The following is a 20,901-nucleotide window of genomic DNA, read 5'->3' as shown; positions in this document are numbered from 1 at the left end:
CACAAACTAAATTCTCCCAAAAATAAGGATTTTTCTTGTCTATCATGAGAAAATAATGATGTGCAGCGGAAAAAGAGTCATGGTAGTTCTGGACAAGCTGATTGCTTTTCAGTTTGTCTGGTCTTCTTTTTTTTCCAAGCTTATCTTATTGACTGCTGGAACACATGGGTCTCTAGCGATCCTAACCCTGGGTGGTGGAAAAAAATGTGTTGGCTGAGTTTGAAACTAATCAGACCGACAACTCTTTCCCGCATTGTGAGCCTGAGTCTTGATTCAAACTCAACTTTTGGTCTAGTTCCTAGTGCAAATGTATAAGTAAACTTGAAATAAGACAAAACCAACTTAAAAGTGAATTTTCAGCAAGATTTGTTGTTGTTGTTTTAAGTAAATAACTCCTTAATATTGATGAAAAATATCTTGTTCTATTGGCAGATAAATTAACTTCTAACATGAGAAAAACGTCTTGTTATAAGTTACATTTAACTACTTTTTTCATCCATATTAAGGAATTATTTACTCTATTTCCTGCGAAAGTATTACTTGTTAGTTAGTTTTGTCTTGTTTCAAGTTTACTAAGATATTCACACTTGAAACAAGACCAACAATACTTTGTGTTTTTGCAGTGTGTCTTTTCTTTTCTGTTCTCCACAGTTTGTTTTTAAAAAACTACTTGGATTTTATTTTTAGATATATTTTGTAACAATAACACCAAAAACCTCACTAGATTTATTTTAGGGATTTTAGAGAGTAACACAGAGTATCAAAAGTTCAGTTTTGGTCTCACCAGAAATCGCTTTCTTCCACTTCTGTGTGGAAAAGCTTTATTTTGATGTGTCTCCTGTGTGGAGAAAATCGTGTTTGAGAATTATCCTGCTTCTGCAGCCGGATGTCAAAAAGACAAACAAAAAAACAAAAAAAAAATCAAAAATGATTATGGCTTACAGATCATGAAAAAAATACAATTCAATAATTAGAATATTGCGGTAAAGTCACATTTTTTGGAAACTCGTGGTCTCACACACTGATCAGCTAATTATCTCCAAACAGCCACAGAGGTTTCCTGAGCCTCTGAAAGCTCTCTGGGTCAGCAGACGACACAATCATGTGGATGACCGCTGGGTGGACAGAAGTCCAGAAGACACTCGTTGACACTCTTCACAAGGAGAGCAAGTCACAAAATGTCATTTTTAGAGAGGCTGCTTGCTCACAGAGTACAAGCATTTTCAAAAAAAAAAAAAAAAAAGAAAGAAAAGAAAAACAAAAAGCAACAACAAACTGGTTCACCAGCAACAAGGATAACAACAGCCTTGATAGAGCTGTCATTGCCTGGAGTCGAGAGCTGTCACACACAGACGCTGAATCTTTTTTTATTTCTCCATCTGTAAGCCATGATCATCAAAAAAAAAGAAAGAGAAAAAAGAAAAGAAAGTTTGAAATAGTTCACACCATGTAATTCTATTAAACATATGAGTTCTACATTCTGAAAATAGTGGGGGGTGGGGGGGATCAACCTTTTCAAAATATTGTAATTTCTGAGATGGATCTGTGTAAAGGTGCATAGCTGATAATAGTTTGTCTCGATGCAGTTAGGCCATGCTCTGTGACAGACCAAGCTCTACTCAGAGTCTGATGTGTTGTTTTATAACCCGAACACGGCTTTAAGCTCCCACACAACTTTATGCCTCACCTGTCTGGTGTTTTCTTTGGTCTTCGGTGAACAAACAGCAACAGACCTCCGAGGATTTCACTCAAAACAGTTTTGGTGTCAGACGATCAAAACGACATCTCCTGTGGGGGGGGGCGGGGAACAAGCATAAAACTCATCGTCGTTTTTCTCAGTGAATGTATTTCTGATATTTCTTTTGACATGGCAACAAGCCAAGTGATTCACTTAAACTAAGAAACCAAAGCAAATTGGTTCACAAATAAAGTCATGACTGCACATTTTGAACAACTACGAGAAAAAGTGTTTTAATTCACTACAATTGTGGAAAATATATTTTTTATGTGTCTCCTCAGAAGTTTTTTAATTTGATTACTATGTCTTCTGAAAAGCTCTCTGTTGCTTTTGTTAGCTGGCCGTCATTTATAGTCGCTTTGAGAGTAAATGTTCCTTCTTTTTCAAAATGCTACATTTTTTATGCCTTTTAATGTGAAGCTAAACCCAACCTTCCGGGGCTTAGCAGAAAATAGACCGTCTGTGCTTATCTGTCACAAAGACAGCCTGTATTCCTGCAGCAGCAGAAAGCAAAAGCTGACATGCCGTGTGGTAAACAATCTATGAGATGGCAGTGATGTCGCATCTGAAAAGCCTGTCGCGCTTTGACAAATAAACGTTGACGGCCGGGTTTCCAGACAGCAGCGCGCGGGAACTCTGTGTGAGCTGCTGGTGAAATCACGAGAAAGCACAATTTCAAATCCGCCCATGTGTCCGGATCTTTTAGCACAGCAGCTCGGAGTTGAGAATCCAGCCTGGAGCCAAAGTGCAGCTCTTCCATAAATCTGCCTACCTGCAGAGAGAGTAAGATGGAAATGCCATGGAAACCGTTCTTGAAGGGACTTAAAGTTACTTTTCTATTTCGTCTCACGGAAACTCATTAAATTTATAGGCTGACAGTTAGGAAGGGAGCGTAATGGGTGTCAGCCGAACACTGCAAATTGACTTAAATCCAATTTCCCCGACATATGGATCTGCTTCCTGTGACCGAAACCATGTTTTTCAAACCCGCTGATTAAGCTGTAGCCATGGTTGACATCTCATTTGCCCAAGTGTATGCTTTCCCTGCCTTTCTCTCTGGATCACATACTTAGAAATCAGCAGATAACAAGCCCAGGTTCACAGAGTTCTAGCTTAACCTCCGCTAGACTGAGATACTCCTGAGTTATCCTGATGATGAGACTAGATAATATGGAAGCCAAGAGTTAACATTACAAGACACAGGGAGACCCAAAGCATTGTGGATCAAAGGGCCGCACCACTGGTTTAGCTAAAGGAAGAAAAATGATTAATGAAACATTTGGAAAATGTCAAAATACACGAAGACTTAAAGAAATAATAAAAAAAAAAGTAATCCTGGAAGGTCCGAAGTATGGAAGGGGATAAGGTCCACTGAAAAAAAAAGAAAAAGAAATTCTAATTAAAGTCTTAGGTTTCTGAGATTAAAGTTGGAATTATGAGGAAAAAAGTCAGAATTCAGAATTTTTCTCAAAATTCTGAGATTTTTTTTTCAGTGGCCCTAATCCTCTTCCGTACTCATGATATTAGAAAATGTATAAAAAATACGATCTGTGTTTCAGTGTGGGGGAATCGGAGAGGCAGAAAGATTCATAAAATAGAAAAAGAAGTGTGCAAATGAGTATTTAAGAGGTAACATTAAGTAGTTCATTGTCTCTATTGCTGCACATAGCAAAGAAATTACAACTAGGTTCTAGGCGGTGATTATTAAGCCTTATATCATCACTGTTTTCCTTTTTATGATATCATAATAAACTCTTCTCACTTCCCTTGGCAGGCTGCCAGTCAATTACTGGGAGAAAAGAGCTGTGGCGAGAGCTGAACTGAAGACGAGCCTTGCAGTGTGATAGATTTGGTGAGAGCATTATAACATCCATGATAGACATCTAAGTCCACCTCTCTTTTTATTTCTGTGTGCTTTGTGCTAAAACACACACACACACGCACGCACACACACGCACACACACACGCACACACACACACACACACACACACACACACGGCAGAAAGTGGTGGGAGTAACAGATGCCTGTAAATGGATTTTGAAACACAAAAACGGACAGGTCCCTGATGAAAAAAGTTATATAAAAAGAAGAATTAGACTCTATATATATATTCAGAATTGCAGTCTGAATATATAAATCCTCTGGGATTTTCTTAGAAACACAAATAAAAAAAAAGATCACTGCTATTCTGTGTGGCTGCTTTGCTCAACCTGTGGCTCTCTTCTTGAATCTGCATTCAGCCGTCGTCACTTCGCACACAGAAACTTTATGTCTGCCTGATAGGCTCCATATGCATCACTGCAGCTTCCTGCTGAACTCGGTCCGCATCACATCTTCTTCGCTTTATCTCACCGGCATATATATATATATATATATATATATATATATATATATATATATATATATATATATATATATATATATATATATATATATATATATATATATATATATATATATATATATATATATATGAGGAGCAGTGAGACAAATTAACCACAGAAAAACCCTCGGGAGGCCGTCTGGGCTCAAACTGATAAATCAAACACAATGACCACGGGGGGAAAACACAGATAACAACAGAGACGACTTAGAGCTGGAGCGGTATGAGGTCTGAGGGATGTTTTATTTTGTTATCCTTAAATCCATGCCGGCTGCTCCAATCCAAGGATAAATGGGTTTTCTATCAGTCGATCTACCTTTTAGACTGAGCTTAAACTGCATTATGTGCCACTTATTTGTTATTTTGTTGTGTCTAGTGAGACGCCAACAGAGTCAACAGAGGCAAAATGGAGAAAGAAAGGTTCATGTTAACACCATGGATGAACACACATAAGAGCCAAGGAAGTTAATAAGTTATAATTCTGGTAATGTCTTAAATAATGTCGAGGTAGACAAATATAAATACATGTTTTGTTTTTGTTTGGTTTTTTTTTACTTAAAACATGTTTGGAGAGGCTTTAAACAGAGTGAAAAATGGTAAGAAATAACCTTTGGTTCCAAAAATGTGAGACCTATGAAGTAATGACCAGCAGGGGGCGAAACTCCTTTGACTGCTGGCAGCAGATCTACTTCTAATGTCCTGTCAAACAAAACTAGATGTTGATGGTCAGAATGTAAAACAACTTTGTCGCTTTAGCTGTTTGAAATGATAAAGAATGAATTCATTATGGTTTTTTGTGCTTATTAACCCCAGAACAAAAGGAAGATGTTTGATGAATGGTGGACGAAGCTTGTTAGAGAGCGTCACTCCCTGCAAATTTAAAATCTGTAATCAGTTTCAGTAAGTTCACAAAAAAAAAAAAACCTCTGGCTATGTTTAACATAACCGTATCCATGCTTAGTGTTTTTATTGTCATGTTTGTACATTTTACTGCTTTATCTGTATGATTTTGTCTACGAGGTCAACATTGTGTTAAATGACTATTATCATTTCACTTTTTAATAGCTTTTCGATTAAACATCCTTGCAACAAATCTAGTTCTAGTAAAATACTTGGGACTTGTTTTTTATTGAGTTTGTCTGTGTTACCGTGTCCCTATCAAATAAACATAATAAATAAAGGAATAAAATTGGGGAAAACTTTATCTTTGTCAGAGAAGAAGAAAAAGAAGACACTACTCAAAGAGCAACATAGAAAACACGTTACAGCTTGCATGTTGTTAGGGACAGAGAATGTTAAAATTAAATAGAGGAGTTTGGCCACAGTGGTTATAATTAGAGGAAACGTTGAAAGAGTTTGGAAGTCTGAGAAACGCTAACCTGAAGCACGGTGGTGGCAGCGTTTTGTCGTAGAGACATTTTGCTGGGGCTGTCACATTTGTGGTGCTTAGGGACGGGATCAGAAGACGTTGTCATGGAGACAAGGCTGTCTGGTTCAGGAAGCCCAGGATCTCATCCCTGCTTTTTCCAGATGATGTGATTCTGTCAATCTTTTAACCCACAAAATTAAATAAAATTGTATGAAACTGTATGTAAACTTCTGAATTTGAAGAAAGTTAAAGACTTTTCTCCCTCATTTTTCCGGCATTTAGCAAATATGATTAATTTGGTAATCCCGACTGACTTAAATCGAGAAAGGTTTTTATATAATTTAATGACAATGGGGAAAAAAGGGTTTTGTTCAACTATATTACTGCTGTTAACTGAATGTAAATTTTCTTTCTTTAACTGGGAGACGTTGCCTGTAGGACCTCGATCAGCTCTTATGTTATTATTTTACTCAAATTTAATATTTTACTGTTTTGGTGACATTTATGAGAGATTTCTGAAGAACTGGGATAAGCTTTGCATGTATAAGATATTATTTATTCATCTTTCTTTTTTATGTACATTGAAGAGGGCAATAAATACATTTTAAATGTATCTTTTCCGGTTTTTGCTCTTTGGGTTTCTAGCTGCAGCCTTTCAACTTTCACACTGCAACATAATTAGCCTTCAGGGGATCACTGGATCTAGATTTATTGATTAGATCAGGGTTTTATGTTTCGTCTGATAAAGCCTGGGCACTAGGTGTTCAGAAACGCGTCACAGTCATATTCTGTACCCGGAAATTCCCAGTGGATTGAACAGAAGTGCATAGTGGTGAGATTTGGGCTTTAATCATTAATCTAATGTGCATTAAAATATTCAGCTAAATAACTCATAGAAATATTATGTACGTTTATATAAGAGCCATTGTTCAGCAGGATTCAAACTGTCTCTTTATCTATGGGGTTTGGGCACCATAAATACAGCCCAGCTCTCTTTGTGCTGAAACAACATGTTTCAAACCACCAGACCTTGATCCCGTTTCCTCCGGGATGCTGCGCAGGGTCTGGTGAAAGGATGTTTTGCAGTAGCAGTGTTTAGACTCATCAAGTTACTTTTCAAGGATCCTGCAAATGTCCTATCAGAGTGCTATGGAGTTAGAGCCAGGGTCATTCCATTTATTTTATTTTATTATTTTTTTTGAGCGAGCAGCATTGTTATGGACGAGGTTTTCGGGAGATAGTGTTTTCATCAAGGCTGAGCTTGGCGTGCAGTGGTAAATATGTGGGTGGTGCAAAATAACATCCAAATGATCCCTGACCTAATGATTTTTACCAAAACACTGCATTGAAAAGAGATGATTAGTGGCATCCTGTTAAATTCACTGCATTTATGCATACAGTCTGTGGAACAAACGCTTAGCCCAATTATTGATGTTTTCACCAAATCACCGTCCGACTGTCTTTATAACATGTAGCAAAAATCGAAAGCGTTTTCTGCAAAGCACTTTTACTGCGAGTTAAAAACATAATGGCGGTCGGAGTTGTCCCTACATGCTGACAAAAGTGGTTCAGTTCAAACATGCTGCTGCTGCTTGCATGAAACAACTTTCTCACACACCCACAGCAGGTGAATGAATGTGAACATTTTGCCCAGTCCCTGTTGGTTGCAAAGAAAAAAATTAAAATAAAAAAAATGACATGAGAGAAAGTGCAGGGTCATGTTTGTGCTAATGTGTTCATCTTGTAAAATATCTACTCTCAATTCACAGTTTGAAGTCAGAGCACTCAGTCTACAGCTTTTGACTTCATCACCTCCAAGCCAGGGAAACTGTCTTCATGATGGAGAGGAAGAAGGAAAATGATCCTCCTCATAATCCACTGGCATCCTGCACTTATAACATTAAGAATGGGAGGCATTTCTGTTAAAGGTTCTATAGAGACTCACTTATTCCTAAATAACCCAGACAAATATGAAACCAATAAATTGATTTAAAAGTACATGCAGGTTTCAAATCAGCTGGTGATCTGCCTTTAGCCGTCTGAGTAGCAGCACTAATTATTTTTGTATTTTTATACCAAACAGAGTTCATAAGAGGGCGAATTGCTGCAACAGAGCAGGTGAACGTATGTGCAGCTTTAAGAGAGAGAGGACAGAGTGTTGGTGCCCCCTTGTGTAAACATAATGAACTGAGGTTGTTTTTTTTTTTGGTTTTCATTTTTTCTCTCTTTTTTTACAGTGTCACATATTTTCATGCTTTTCAAAGCAAATTCACTTGAAATGAATGAGGCATTTAGCCACAAAACAAAGGCAAGCAAGCAAAATAAACACCGGCGAAACAGGGATACCCACCGACGTATTATGAGCAACAGTCTATTTGTCTAAGCAAAAAACCAACAAAGAATAAAACAGCAGTCTATGATTCTAATTAATGATTAAGTGGTTAAATCGACAAAAAAAAAGCCTCTGATGTGTTTAAGTGACGTCTGAAATTAGCATTAAAATCCGTCTGTGTCATTTGTGACAGATTTGTATTGAATTGTACAGCATGTTCCTACAATCAGACATCATAACCAGGCCTTACTGTGGCTACTAACATAAAGATTTCTAATTCAAATACATTACGAACCAGTACAATGCGACTAAATTAACCAATAAGACGGTTTTGATTAGCAGAGGTTTCCCCAGACCTGTGTAGAAACTGATTGGAAATCAGCTCCAAATGTTGTTTTTTTATGAAAGTAAAATTGCTTATTCATAGCAACAAAGGATGGATTATTATTTGGTTATGATTTTTGTGCACTTTGTTAATATTACACAGAAAAGATGAAGTACTTAACATGCATCCCTTATAGGATGAATTTATTTTAAATGTACAAAATATCTGGAATTATTGGTTGTACTATAAGAGGCAAATATATTTTATCTCAAAGTTGCTGATTTTGAGTCTACTGTCTTTAAAAGCTGTTATTTATATAGAGAGAAAAATAATTTGTTTTGATTTTTTTGCCCAATTATTATCATGAGTAATTCTCTAAGATTTGCTTTCATATTTGATTCGTAATTAATTAATCATGTTTGTTAATCGCAAGGTTCTTTAGTGTTATTGCTACTATTTAAAAATGAAACAATTTTCAACTATCTTTATTTCTAAGTTGCTTTCATAGTCTTTAAACAAGAGTTATTTGTATGTGAGACTATTTTTAAAGCTCATTTTATTACATAAAAATGTTCATAACCCGAGGATGCGTTTCCCCCAAAATAAATAGTTACCTTCTAAATTTAGTAAAGTGACTTGGACTGTCCCTGCAGTCGGATGGAGAAAAATAAACGCAGCATTGTTTTCAAGCCATGTTGTGTGTTTCGGGGGCGGTGGTAGTAGAGCGGATGTCGTGTAGCTCGCAGATGTAATGACCCTGTGTGTGTGTGTGTGTGGGGGGGGGGGGGGTGCGTGTGTGTGTGGAGCCCCAGTGCATCCTCTGACCGACTGCAGCCACAGAGCAGCGGCGGCAGCAGCAGCGCGCCTGCGCAGTGCATCCAGGGGAGCTCGGCTGAGATCGGTGCTGAAGCGGGGCGGATGGCTGGAAAAACAGCGGCGATGGACACGATTACACCGCGGGATTCCCGTTCGCCATGTCTTTAAATAGGCGTCGCGACGCCGCGTTTTCACACCCATCACTGTAGGACAGTGACATCCCAGCGTAAAGGGGTAAGATTCCGCTTGTTCGGGCTAACTAGAGTTAGCCGCCGCCGCCGCCTCCACCTCCTCTCGCTGTCAGAGATAGCGGCTCTCGGGCTAAAGCTAGCCAGCGAGAAAGTGGGTGGTGTTTGATTTCTGGAGAGCCTCTGTGCGACAGTCGGCACCGAACAGCTCTCTCTTCGGCTGCTTTGTGACTCGACGGTGTCAGCTGGGAAGACTCCCACTCTCTCGGTGTTGGTCCGACGCGCAGCGATGGTTCGAGCAGCTGCAAGCGACCCAGACCAGCAGGCTAGCCAGCGCAGCTAGTGCATGCAGAAGCTGGGTCCGATGCGCGTGTCTACTTCATATCTGAAGATATGCACGGGCCTTTTTATTGTAAAAGGCTTTCCCCGGCTGTGACAGTTCACGGAGGGTGTCAGAAATAAACCATCCTGACAAGTTTCTGCATTGGAAGAGGATTTTAGCTGCTGTCTGACATTATTCCCCCCACCACACACACACACACTCTTTATATCTGCTGGAACACAGAGATCCTGCGGTGCACAGCTGAAGGAACACCCACACTGCAGTTTCCCATGGGTGTGTTGAGTCAGAGCAACACAGGTTATGTTGCAACTGCATCCTGGGACACTTCCTTATAAATCCCATTAACTTGTACCCGTCACTGAAACACGGCAAACACTGCGAGCTTTCTTATCATCCCGTTTCAGACTGTTATGGGCAGATATTTAACTTGAGGATGTTTACATGTAGCAGTAAAACATTATAGAACCTGCGATTACCCAGGATGCCAGGTGATGTTCGGTCTCATGGCAACAATTATGCTTGGCATTGCTAAAAGCCTGGTGTATCCTTTTAGCATATTTTTCAGTTTAGTGAGGATCATTGCTGATATATTTTTGCTGTACTTTGTCCAGGTGACCAACGACTGAAAACCCAATTTAGGCATGCTAAGCTAGTGTGATAAACTTGTGTAAACAGTTTTAAAATGCTTCTTCTGCAGAATAGTATCCCTTTTTGCTATTGCTATCCCTTTATGGTGCAACAAGTGTATGTTAATCATAGATTAGCTGGATAATTAGTCAAGCTATCTGCTCAAGAAGTTCCTGCAATTGGCTGTTTTACATGTTGCTCGTAGCTTGCCACTTGTATCTTAAATACACTTTCCTTGCTAAGAATGATGGGTGGCATGTCTGAAGCTAACAGAATTAGCCAGTGACCTAGAGGTTTACAGCATCAGGTGGGGGAGGGGCAGAGCTGAGTTTTATTCGCCACCAGAAAAACTTTGGTCGCTGTAGCACTTTTCCTGGCATGTCATTAAAAAGTCTTGAAATTGGGAATGATTTGACATTCAAATTTTAACTTAACTTTAAAACCTCTACACTGACCCGGGCGCCTCAACCAATCAGCATTAGTCTCCTAGCAACCCTGGTTTAACTTTTCCCCATTCTTTTTTGCATTCTTTTTTCACAGATGGATGTTTGAGGAAGTCACTCTGGGGATGACTAATTCCTGGAAATTGGCTGTGGAAAATCTCTCCAGTGCGATGCGAAAAGAAACCCCTATCTTTGCACACGGCTATGCAAAATCCCTTTTCAAAAGCTCTCAAAATACAGGAGAACCCTTTGTTTTCAACCCAGTTTTTATTTATTTATTTAGCTGCTATCAGCAGATATAAAAGCTTCTCTCTTTGCAGAGAGAGGGCTTGGTTTTCTCTGTGGAACAGCACTGACCCAGCATGTTGTGTTATTGTAGAGCAGAGGAGATGAGAAAAAATGCATGTGAGGTTGGTTTCCATAAGTCACACAAATAAAGATGCAGATAGTGTTTGATAGATTATTAAGATGATATGCGAACTATTCCTTCTTGTGTTTTACCTCCGTTTTTTTAGTCCTAACAGAACATTAGTAGCTCTGAACAAGCCTCTGGTGTTGTGCATGAACTCTTTAAAGCTGCTGGTGTTGATTGATTCAGTTTTGGAAAACCTTTCTTAAAGGGACAGTTCAGCGTTCTCTAAAGTGGGATGCTGTGGTGAGGTTAGGAGCAGTTGTCATCTTCCTCACAGTGGACAGTGACCTGGTCTCTCTCACGTTGAATAAAAAAAGTCTGTACATGGTTTTGTAAAGCAACTGACTTGTTTTTTCCGCAATCAGAAAGCGAGTACGGTGCCACGTCACTGCTATGTATTTCTCTCATCCAGTAAAAGTTTGATTTTTGTGGAGGATCGCAGTGCTTTTGATTGATTACCAGCATTACGTGTAGCAGCGTTTTAAATAATTAATGTTTCTAATTGGGTCTGATCCACGGCTGGTCAGCTGGCTGAAATAAGGTTCTTGCTGTTTTCACTCATGTAGAAGACAAAAATATTGTCGTATTGGGCTTATTTCTAGTTGCAGAAATTCATATTGTTAGAGTTAAAAGAAGCAACATCTGTCACACTGAGTAATGCTGACTAAAACGGTTGGTTAGTTACGAGTGGTGGTCTGTTTTGTAGCCAATGTTTACTTAAGATTTTGTATCAAAATTACAATAGCAGTAAATAAATGCTTTGCTTACTTCATTACACATGTCATGATTAAGATTTCTTTTTATTTCATCAGTAGGAGGAATTATCATAGTTATTGGTTGAAAAATGTTATGTTAATAACAGAGAAGTTGGTTTATTTTGAGGTTGTCATACTCCTAAGTTGTTTCCAAAACTGATGACTTCCTGCTTTTTAAAATGGGGAAAACTTCTCCGGGTTTCCTCTTCCTTCAGTTTTCTAAAGCAGCCGACTGACAGCTGGCACCTTCACCCAGAGAGAAAACGGGGAAATCCTCCAAACGATCTCTGCCGATTCCTGATTAAAAAAAAAAAAAAAAAAAAAAAAAAAAGTCAAACTCCAGGAATCGCAGTTAGTCACTTTAAAACTTTGTCTTCCTCTCCCCAACTTTTAACCTGGTTCCCACGAGTACTTTTATTTTCTTTGTCATTCAGACAACCACTTTAGGTGAACACTGAATGAAATTACGTGATTACGAGTACGGCAGCCCGTGATGGCAAAAAAGGGTGAGACCCTCACTTTTAGGATGGTGGTTATAGATCGGAGGTGTTGCAGCGGACAGACTTGCAGCTAACAGCATTGATCAGTAAAACACTCTCTGCTCCTCCATCCTCAGCACCACCCCGTTTTGAGCGAAATAATAGTGCAAGCGCACTTCTTGTGGCTTTCTGCTGCGAAATGCTAAATGTGGAACTTTATTTCCTTCTCCTGATCAGTGAAGACTTGAGTATTTGTATCTTGTGAACACACAGTATTAAGGAATGGCCACAAGATAATTGTTTCCCCACATGCTAATAACTTGTGACCATAAAGTATTTAGCTTTTTGCAATCTGACCAGAGGCTCATCTTGTTTTCTCTTTGTAAATTGACACATTGGTCTGTAAATCATTTCAGCACCTAAACCAACAAGATTGCAACTGCATAACATAACAGAGATCATAAATGTTATTTAAAAAAAGGAGTTTATTAAGATGGATTTAGATTTCTTTGTTCATCATATTTATTTGAGAAAAATAGACTCAGCTCCACTAAATCTGGATCCTGCATCTTATTAGTTTAAAACAAGTCGAACTAACCCTCCTCCACCCGCTGTTCTTCAGATGCCGCACATTCGCTGCTCTCTCAAGTCAAGGAAGGATCCATTTTGTTGAGGTCCGAGGAGGCCGACGTGCTGGGAAGCAAGCGAGAAGGGTCGTCACACCTCACCTCGTCTCTCGCATTCCCCTCCTGTGCTCCTCGGTCAGGGATGGTGACACCAGTAACCTCTCCTCCTCCCCGTGGTGACAAGTACCTCTGCGCCTCGTCCCACTGCTCCCGCGAGCCCAACAGCCAGCACGCTTGCCGAGCGGACACCGAGACACTCCACCAGTCAGTCACTTTGTCAACCAGCTTGCTATCACCCGGCAACCTATTACCTCACGCCATGACCGCTTTGTCTGACCTGTGTTTAGGAACTCATTAATTCATGGTAAGTGTTTCTCTTTGTCCCGGCCGCCGCTCCGCGCAGGCGAACTTTGATATTGTTGTGCTTTTGTTTCAGATACTTTGGTAACTCTTTTGCATGTTTCCTTTGAACTTCCCTGGCTTTACGTCCACATTAAAGGAGACCTGTTATGCAAATGTCATGTTTTGCACGTTTTTCTACTTCCGTTTGGGTTTTTACTGCTTCTAAAAACAGTCCAAGTGTTTAAAAAAGAAAAAAAGAAAAAGAAAAAACGCCCAGGCATTTTCTGGTGTTTGAGGCGGAAACCTTTGTTCTGGTGAAAAGACATGAAGGCCAGAGGGAACGTAGAAAAAGATCAGAACTGAAAGTGGAAAGTGTTCGGCCTAATCCAACCCCAGACCTAGAGCTTATAGAGAGGCTGCAGGGTGACAAACTTTCCTCAGAAGAACAAACACAACTTCCTCCACATTTGTTATAGGTTTCTTTGCTGCAAGTAAATTTGTTTACAAATTTAATTTTCAACACTTTCAGCTAAGATTAGTTTGCATGGCCAAGAAACAAAGAAAAGACGTAATGGGCAAAAGATACACATCTATTCAACAAACAGTGGATAAAAATAGTAAAAATGTGTTTTTAGTTTTAGGGTTTTTTAAACATCATTAATTGTAATTTATAGCGAGAACGATAAAATCAAAATCTTATCGTGATTAAAAAATGTATCACAATAAATGATAAACGACCCTTACATTGGAGTTAATAGTTGTAAGCTATTGAGAAAAGTTCAAGTTGTGTGAATACTTTTGTAAGTCACTTTAGATGTGTTGCCACCAATATTTCCTAATAGGTATTTTAAAGAAACGCATTAAGAAATATTAAAGGTTTTCTGATTTGTACTAAAAGTAGTTAATGTATTATGTCAGAGTAAATAAAATAAAAAAATTAACAAGTTCTAAAGCAGCAAACATTTAGCTCAAAGTCAGCTGATTTCACCAAACAAGGATAAAACCAGCCTACACATTTATTGCTTAAAAAAAAAAAAAAGGCAAGTAGGGAAATTAAAATTTCCATTACATTTCAAGCTAATCTAAAATCTTGTTTTGGGGTAGATCTGAATTCTGTGGAAAACCAAACAAAAATACCCATGCTGCAGCCTTGGTGGCTCCCTTTTTGGTCATTCGTCTTAGCATGTTTGTATTTTCCGACCAATATTTGCATATCCTGTCAATGCGGCCTCTGCTCCAGGTTTGTAACAAAGCCGAACCCTCGCGGTCATTTGCATCCAGTCGCCTGTTTTCCACTGTGCTGCCTGGTTGCTGAATAACTGATGGTCGCTCCGCTGGTCTGATGAGTGCTTTTGCATATCAGGCAGGCTGTGCCAGGCTTACCTCCCGTTGTAGGATCATTGTGGGAAATCACATGTGTTTATGCTCAGTAGAGGGAATGATAACAAGAGGAGAAGCCTTTTTTATGGATACACACCATTATTGCAATTTGGATTTTTAAGGACTATAGGGGAAATATGAGTTTGCAGGTAAGAGGGGTTTTTTTTATCTGTACTTATAGTTGCTTTATTGTTTTTGTATGTGTTCAGAGATAATCCTAGTTTGAGAAGTATCTACATTGGATTTTCAGTAGTTTTCAAAAAAAATCTCTGAGCTGTATTTCAATCCAGCGATGCCAAAAGGGTTGAAGCAGATACAATTGTCAATTTGGCACAATTATATTTTTAAAGTTCAAGGCAGCTTCACCAAAACGTAAAATTCAGCTCCTCACTTAGTGACCAGCACAGAGCAGATGCTTTTAAAAGAACAAAGGACCAAAATTTTATTGGGTCAAGGGCAAAAATCCCTCTGCTGCTGTGGTGGCTTGTGCTGGTCGTCTGTCAAGAAAAGTCTTGGTTAAAAATGTATGCTGAAGAGATCCTAGTTTTGTTTAAGTGTTAAAAATTACGTTAGAGTTTCTGAAAAGTTCGAAAAGTGTGAGTTTGTCAAATCGTTTTTATAAACTCCTCTTATTTGTAAAACCTGAGTGTAGAAAATGGAAAAAATGTTACCAATGTATCAAACTCTTATTCTGAAGGTATGCAGGAAGTTCTGTCTCTGCTCAGCTGTTGTACTGATGCCTTTAAGGTGGTAGAAAGTTGTTGAAAGGCGTCCAGCGAAACGCCACGCGTTACTTTAACATGCTGTTGATTACAAGCAAAACACTCATGTACAATGGTGGCGGTCCAAAAAAAGCTGAAAACGCTGAAACAAGTTAAACAGGTGAATCAGATCATTCAGTTAGAATTACCCCACTTAGCATCAGCCAACCACAGCCTAATTATCCCCACAAAGTTATAGAAAAGTTGCAGTAAGTGTTGAACATCTCTTGATGTGTGCCAAAAAAAACCATGTGCTTAAATTAAGTGGTGGATTTTGAAAAGCTTTCCTGTGGGACACAATGCTCTTGTGAAGGGGGGAAAAAAGTAAATTCAAGGCATTTTAATACCTTTACCATGGGTGCCAATAAGTGTGGAGTGTGCTGTGACCTGTGTAAGTGTTAATATGATGATAGGGAGGAGAAGGTTGGGTATTAGTAGGTCTAACAAGGCAAATTGACAGAAGTACAATGTTATTTTTAGTTCAAGGGCCTGAGGAGGCTGGAACACTGGTCATTCAGTGGGAGTGTCGCATATTAACAGAAATAAAGTCAGAAAATAGTTGGTGAGTTTTTCTGTGATATTGAACCACAAAGCTCGGCGCAAAGCTCATGCTATATGAAGCAAAAAGCATTAGGCGAGAAAATCGGAAGTGGCCCAAAGATCAGTGTCGGTTGAAACAATCAGTTAGGCAACCGCAGTAAAAACGAAGGCGCAACGCTGTAAAAGCACTTTTACATGCATCTTTATCTCCAGTCGGTCGGTGGTGGATGTTGCATCTTCTGATGGACGGTGAAGGCTGGAGACGAACGGGTTAACGCGAATGTGCGCCGACTTGTGTGTTTGTCGCGCGCACGTGCCCATCCATGTGTGTGATATGCAGATCCTGTTCCTCTGTCTCTCTCTGCGCCCATTAAAATGCACATTTAGTGTGTGTCAGAGCTGAGTGAAACACTTGGGCTGATGCCAGAAAGCCCTCGTACCAAACAAGGAAGGGAATCCTCTCGGTCCTCCTCCTCCTTCCCCGGCGCGTCGTCTTTCTCCTCAACGTGCATCCACACACTCCATTTTTTATTTTTTATTTGGTTTTTTGGTTTTTCCTCCCCAGACGATTTTGTATTGTCTGGCGAGGAGAAAGTGGAGCATGATTGTTGATTTGTTTCTGCTCTCTCTGTTCGCCCTGCGATTGACTTGAGTTGTGTTTCAACTGTGTTTGTTCCATGCACGCATGAAGCCCCACAGCGTGAGTGGAGTGGAGATGAGAAAAAGGCAGGCGGCTCACATCGAGGCCCCACCCCAGGCCCCTGGACAGCCTCGACCGAATACCTGCTGCCTCTGCTGGTGCGGCTGCTGCAAGTGTCTGTGGTAAGCAAGTGACACGTTTGACCGCTACCGCCCATTATTTAAATCTGATGAGTGTGTTTGTGCATTTGTAAAAATGAGGCAGATAATCTGTGAAAAAAAAAAAAATTCAAGCTTCTCCACCGCTCCTGGTCAAAAACAAAAAAATCAGAGCCAGGAGGAAGGTCTTACCGCTGTCCATCACCCTTGGGTATGGGCTGCAAAATGTGCTAACAGCGAAGAAACAACTTAAAGCTGTTTATCCTCTTTCATTGATGGCTGTGCTTACTAGCCTGATCATTCATGGCTGGCTCTACTGACCGGGAAAAGCTGTAGTTAAGCAGAGAGAAAGGGAGAGGTTCTGAGTGGCACATACACCAGCTGATTGACAGCGCTAATACTCCTAAATCTGATTAGTTGTTTTTATTTGTTGTTTTTTTTTTGTTTTTTTGTTTTTTTTACAAAAGTTGCATACTGTAACTTCAAGGAAGGAAGCAGTACAACAAGGATGTTTTTAAAATGCTAGGAGTTTTTGGTTTAAATCTACAAAGCCTTGCAAAGCTTGTCCACATTTCATCACATTTCCCCATAAAATCCCTGAATTTCATAGAGATTTTCTAAATAGTCATATGAACAGTGTGGCAGAGATGGGTTTGAAGCAGGTTAAAGCAGGATGTTCTGAAAGGTCTAAAAGCATCTTTAAATGATTATCATCTTAAGTTTAGGCCTCAAAAGTTGTGAAATATACCAAACCCTTTGGAACAAAGTTTCACATTACTTTAAGACTTTTTTCAGCTCACAAATTTGAGATTCTTCTTATGTCACATGTAGTGAAATAGCTTTGATGAGACTGCCAGCTAAAACAGTAGGTGATTTTAAAAGATTTGTTTAGCAAATGTACACAGTGGTCAAAAGCAAAATATGAAAATAAAACACTCACTCTGAATTTAGTTTTTAAGTAAATGTGGAGAATGTTAAACCCTTTCTTTATGCTCCTCTTACAGTAACACAGCTTACTAGCTAGCCTGCAGTCTGACATGCTGCTCAAGAAGGCAAGTGTACGTTCCAAAATGATTAGCATGGGTAACACCCCTTTGGCTTCTACACCAGACTTACCAAAGACATGGTGGTCCACAATAAGAGACCAACCCACACAGGAAACTTGGCTCATCCTCGAGTCTTCTCTCTTATTTTATTAAGTGGACATTCAACCGAGGGAGATTTTTCAAGTCTCCCTCAAAAAGTAGATTTTATCAGAAATAACTTCCTGGGTAGGAGACAGAAAAGAGTAATGGTTTTTAAGTGCTTACTTTCAGAACTGTGATATATTTTAAGACCAGTAACGTGTCAAAATTGTGTGATTCGTAGTTCTGGTTGATACGTTTGCTGTTGTTGTTATAAAGCTGTTTCTGATGTCCGCTGCATGTTAGCATGGGGATGTTATACCTTATGTCTGTGCCAGCAGTTAGATTCAGATCTACATCCTACAAACACATGTGTATATATATATAGAGAGAGAGAGAGAGAGAGAGAGAGAGAGAGAGAGAGAGAGAGAGAGAGAGAGAGAGAGAGAGAGAGAGAGAGAGAGAGAGAGAGAGAGAGAGAGAGAGAGAGAGAGAGAGAGAGAGAGAGAGAGAGAGAGATCTATAAATATATAGAGATAGAGATATATATGTAGATAAATGGATATAAATATGTATGTATATATATATATATATATATATAGAGAGAGAGAGAGAGAGAGAGAGATATGTAGATAGATGGATAGTTTTAGAGACAGATAGATAGATAGATAGATAGAAATATGTATATATATATATATATAGAGAGAGAGAGAGATAGATAGAGATATATATGTAGATAAATAGATATGTATATGTGTGTGTGTGTGTGTATATATATATATATATATATATATGGAGAGAGAGATAGAGATATATATGTAGATAGATGGATAGTTTTAGAGATAGAAAGATAGATAGATAGATAGATAGATAGATAGATAGATAGATAGAATTGTGGGATGAAGCCGGAGCAACCCGGAGAGAACCCACTCATGAACATGGAGAACCTGCATAAAGAACCTCGGCCAGGATTCAAACCCAAGATTTTGTTGTTGCAAGGCAACCGTGCTACAAACTGTGCAGCCCTGATGTTTTATTTTTGATATTTTATTCATAGAATGTATTTTTATTGTCACCTAAGGCGAATTTAGAGACCAGTTGACCTTCCATCCATCCATCCATTTTCTTCCACTTCATCTAGGGTGGGGTGGGGGGGGCAGCAGCTTCAGAAGGGAGGTCCAGACTTCCCTCTCCCCAGCCACTTGTTCCATGTCCCACCGGGAGGAGTCCCCGGGGAAGACCCAGGACATGCTGGAGGGACCATGTCTCTCTGCTGGCCTGGGAATGCCTTGGGATTCCCCCAGAGGACATGGAACAAGTGGCTCGGGAGAGGGAAGTCTGGACCTCCCTTCTTAAGCTGCTACCCCCACCACCCCACCCCGGATAAGTGGAAGAAAATGGATGGATGAAATGGATGGACAGTTGTAATTGCAACTCCCTTACACTTTATGCAAGTTTTTTCACTGTTCATTAATAACAGGAGGAGTGCGACAGATGTAACATGCTGTTGTCAGTCAGATGTAACATTCTTGTGTCAGTTAAAATGACGGACAACAAGAATTTCTAGTTTGTCGTTTGGGCTGATATTTACTCCTTTCAGGGCAAACGTCCGCAGCCACGGAAGCTTGCTCTTTGGATCTGTCATCCCCTAGGACAGACATCTCTTCTTGGGTCAAGTCGTCTAACGTCGCTTTTGCCAGAGCAGAGGTTGAGCTTTCGGACTCAACTGTCTCGTTTGCAACGCGAACTTCCCCAGCTGGGGAAGTTTCTTTGGGAAAATTAGAGAAGTCGTCCCGTAGGCCAGATCGCTCTTGATGGGTCCAGTCTTCTAAAGCCCCCTTTGTCAGAGCAGAGGTCGAAATGCCTGACTCAACTGTCTCCTTTTTTTCAACTTCCCCAGCCGGGGAAGTTTGTTCTTTGGGAAGCTTAGAGAAATCTTTCCCTAGGAGGGCGGTCTCTACATGGGTATTGTCTTCTGACGCCTTTTTGGTCAAAGCAGAAGTTGAAGAAGAGCCTGAAACTTCCCCAGCCGGGGAAGGGTTGAAAAGATAAGCATCGAATATATCGTATTCAATGCACTCATCCTGAAAGTTATTCATTTCAAACTTGACACCAGGGAGTAGTTTGTTAAAACCTTTTCTCACTCCTCTGGTGATCAAATATCCAACGCTGAAACCCAGCGGGAAAAACATGGTGGTTAAGACCTTTTCCATACTGAAAATCTTTGCAAAACAGTGCAGAGCGTCAAAGAGCTGCTTGAATACTACCTCCTGGTTTGAGATGCAAGCATTCATAATCTCAGATGTTCTTTGATCTATGACATAGATATATGTCATAGAAGATGTCATAGCTACAATGAGCTCACTGTAGTTCACGGGGAATGTCTTGCTTCTTATCGTTGCTATGGAAACTGTCAGATAAGTTCTGCATGACTCAAACTATTAACCCTTTGCAAATGTATCACTTAATCATTCGAGGCGCTATGACGGACGTCGGAAGTGAAGGATGGGAGTTGTTTTTACCAATTTATTCATGGCTTCTTCTTGTTCGAGTGGAGATAACTTGTCTCTAAATGTAACAAACCTGATTGGGGCTCATAGACGGTAGTTTTTTACAAAAGTTGGAAATAGCTAGCTTCCACCCGACCCTTACTTCCTCCCTCCTAATGTGTTAATCAAATTACTGACTTTGCCTGAATTCACACCAAATGATTTATATCACTATGTCATAAAAAGAGTTTCCCATTACACTGGAGCAACATTAAAAATGTACAAAAAATTAGATGCTAATCAGTTTTTTCCATACATGCTTGGCTACAAGATGGTGGGGCATTGTATCCAGGGTTACTAATAGTTACATGCTTACCTACTCCATGAAACAATATGTGATATCTTTCAATATTTGATCTCTTATAAAGTATATGAACATTAATCTTTTTAACCTTGTTTGCTGATAATCCACAATGACTCATAGGGCTGACAGTCATTATGATTGATGGTTGATATTCATCGCCTGTATCTTTCCTCATTAAAAATTAGCAATAAAATGACAAGTTTGGGTTCTATCCTTGTTTGTTTATGCAGTCAGCCACACAGCATCCCATGACAATTTTTAAATT

General features: G+C 39.6%; 1 protein-coding gene across 2 annotated transcripts in view; it reads left to right on the top strand.

Moving 5' to 3' along the window:
• The first annotated feature begins 9,002 nt into the window (after window positions 1–9,002).
• rgs17 (regulator of G protein signaling 17) overlaps window positions 9,003–20,901 on the top strand; it is a 28,729-nt gene continuing 16,830 nt past the window's right edge. Inside the window, exons 1-3 of one of the 2 annotated variants that reach the window (XM_015007493.2) lie at window positions 9,003–9,199; window positions 12,835–13,202; window positions 16,553–16,683. In XM_015007493.2, the coding sequence (XP_014862979.2) occupies window positions 13,200–13,202; window positions 16,553–16,683 (134 nt within the window). In that variant the 5' untranslated portion in view covers window positions 9,003–9,199; window positions 12,835–13,199. Of the gene's footprint in view, window positions 9,200–12,834; window positions 13,203–15,963; window positions 16,684–20,901 lie in introns of those variants that run through there. The other variant, XM_088013071.1, reaches the window with a different exon arrangement.

This window comes from Poecilia mexicana, unplaced genomic scaffold (assembly GCF_051168715.1).
Source record: "Poecilia mexicana isolate PSO_F unplaced genomic scaffold, ASM5116871v1 scaffold_15, whole genome shotgun sequence".
Classification (NCBI taxonomy): Eukaryota; Metazoa; Chordata; class Actinopteri; order Cyprinodontiformes; family Poeciliidae; genus Poecilia; species Poecilia mexicana.
This window is presented reverse-complemented; position numbering and strand designations above follow the sequence as displayed.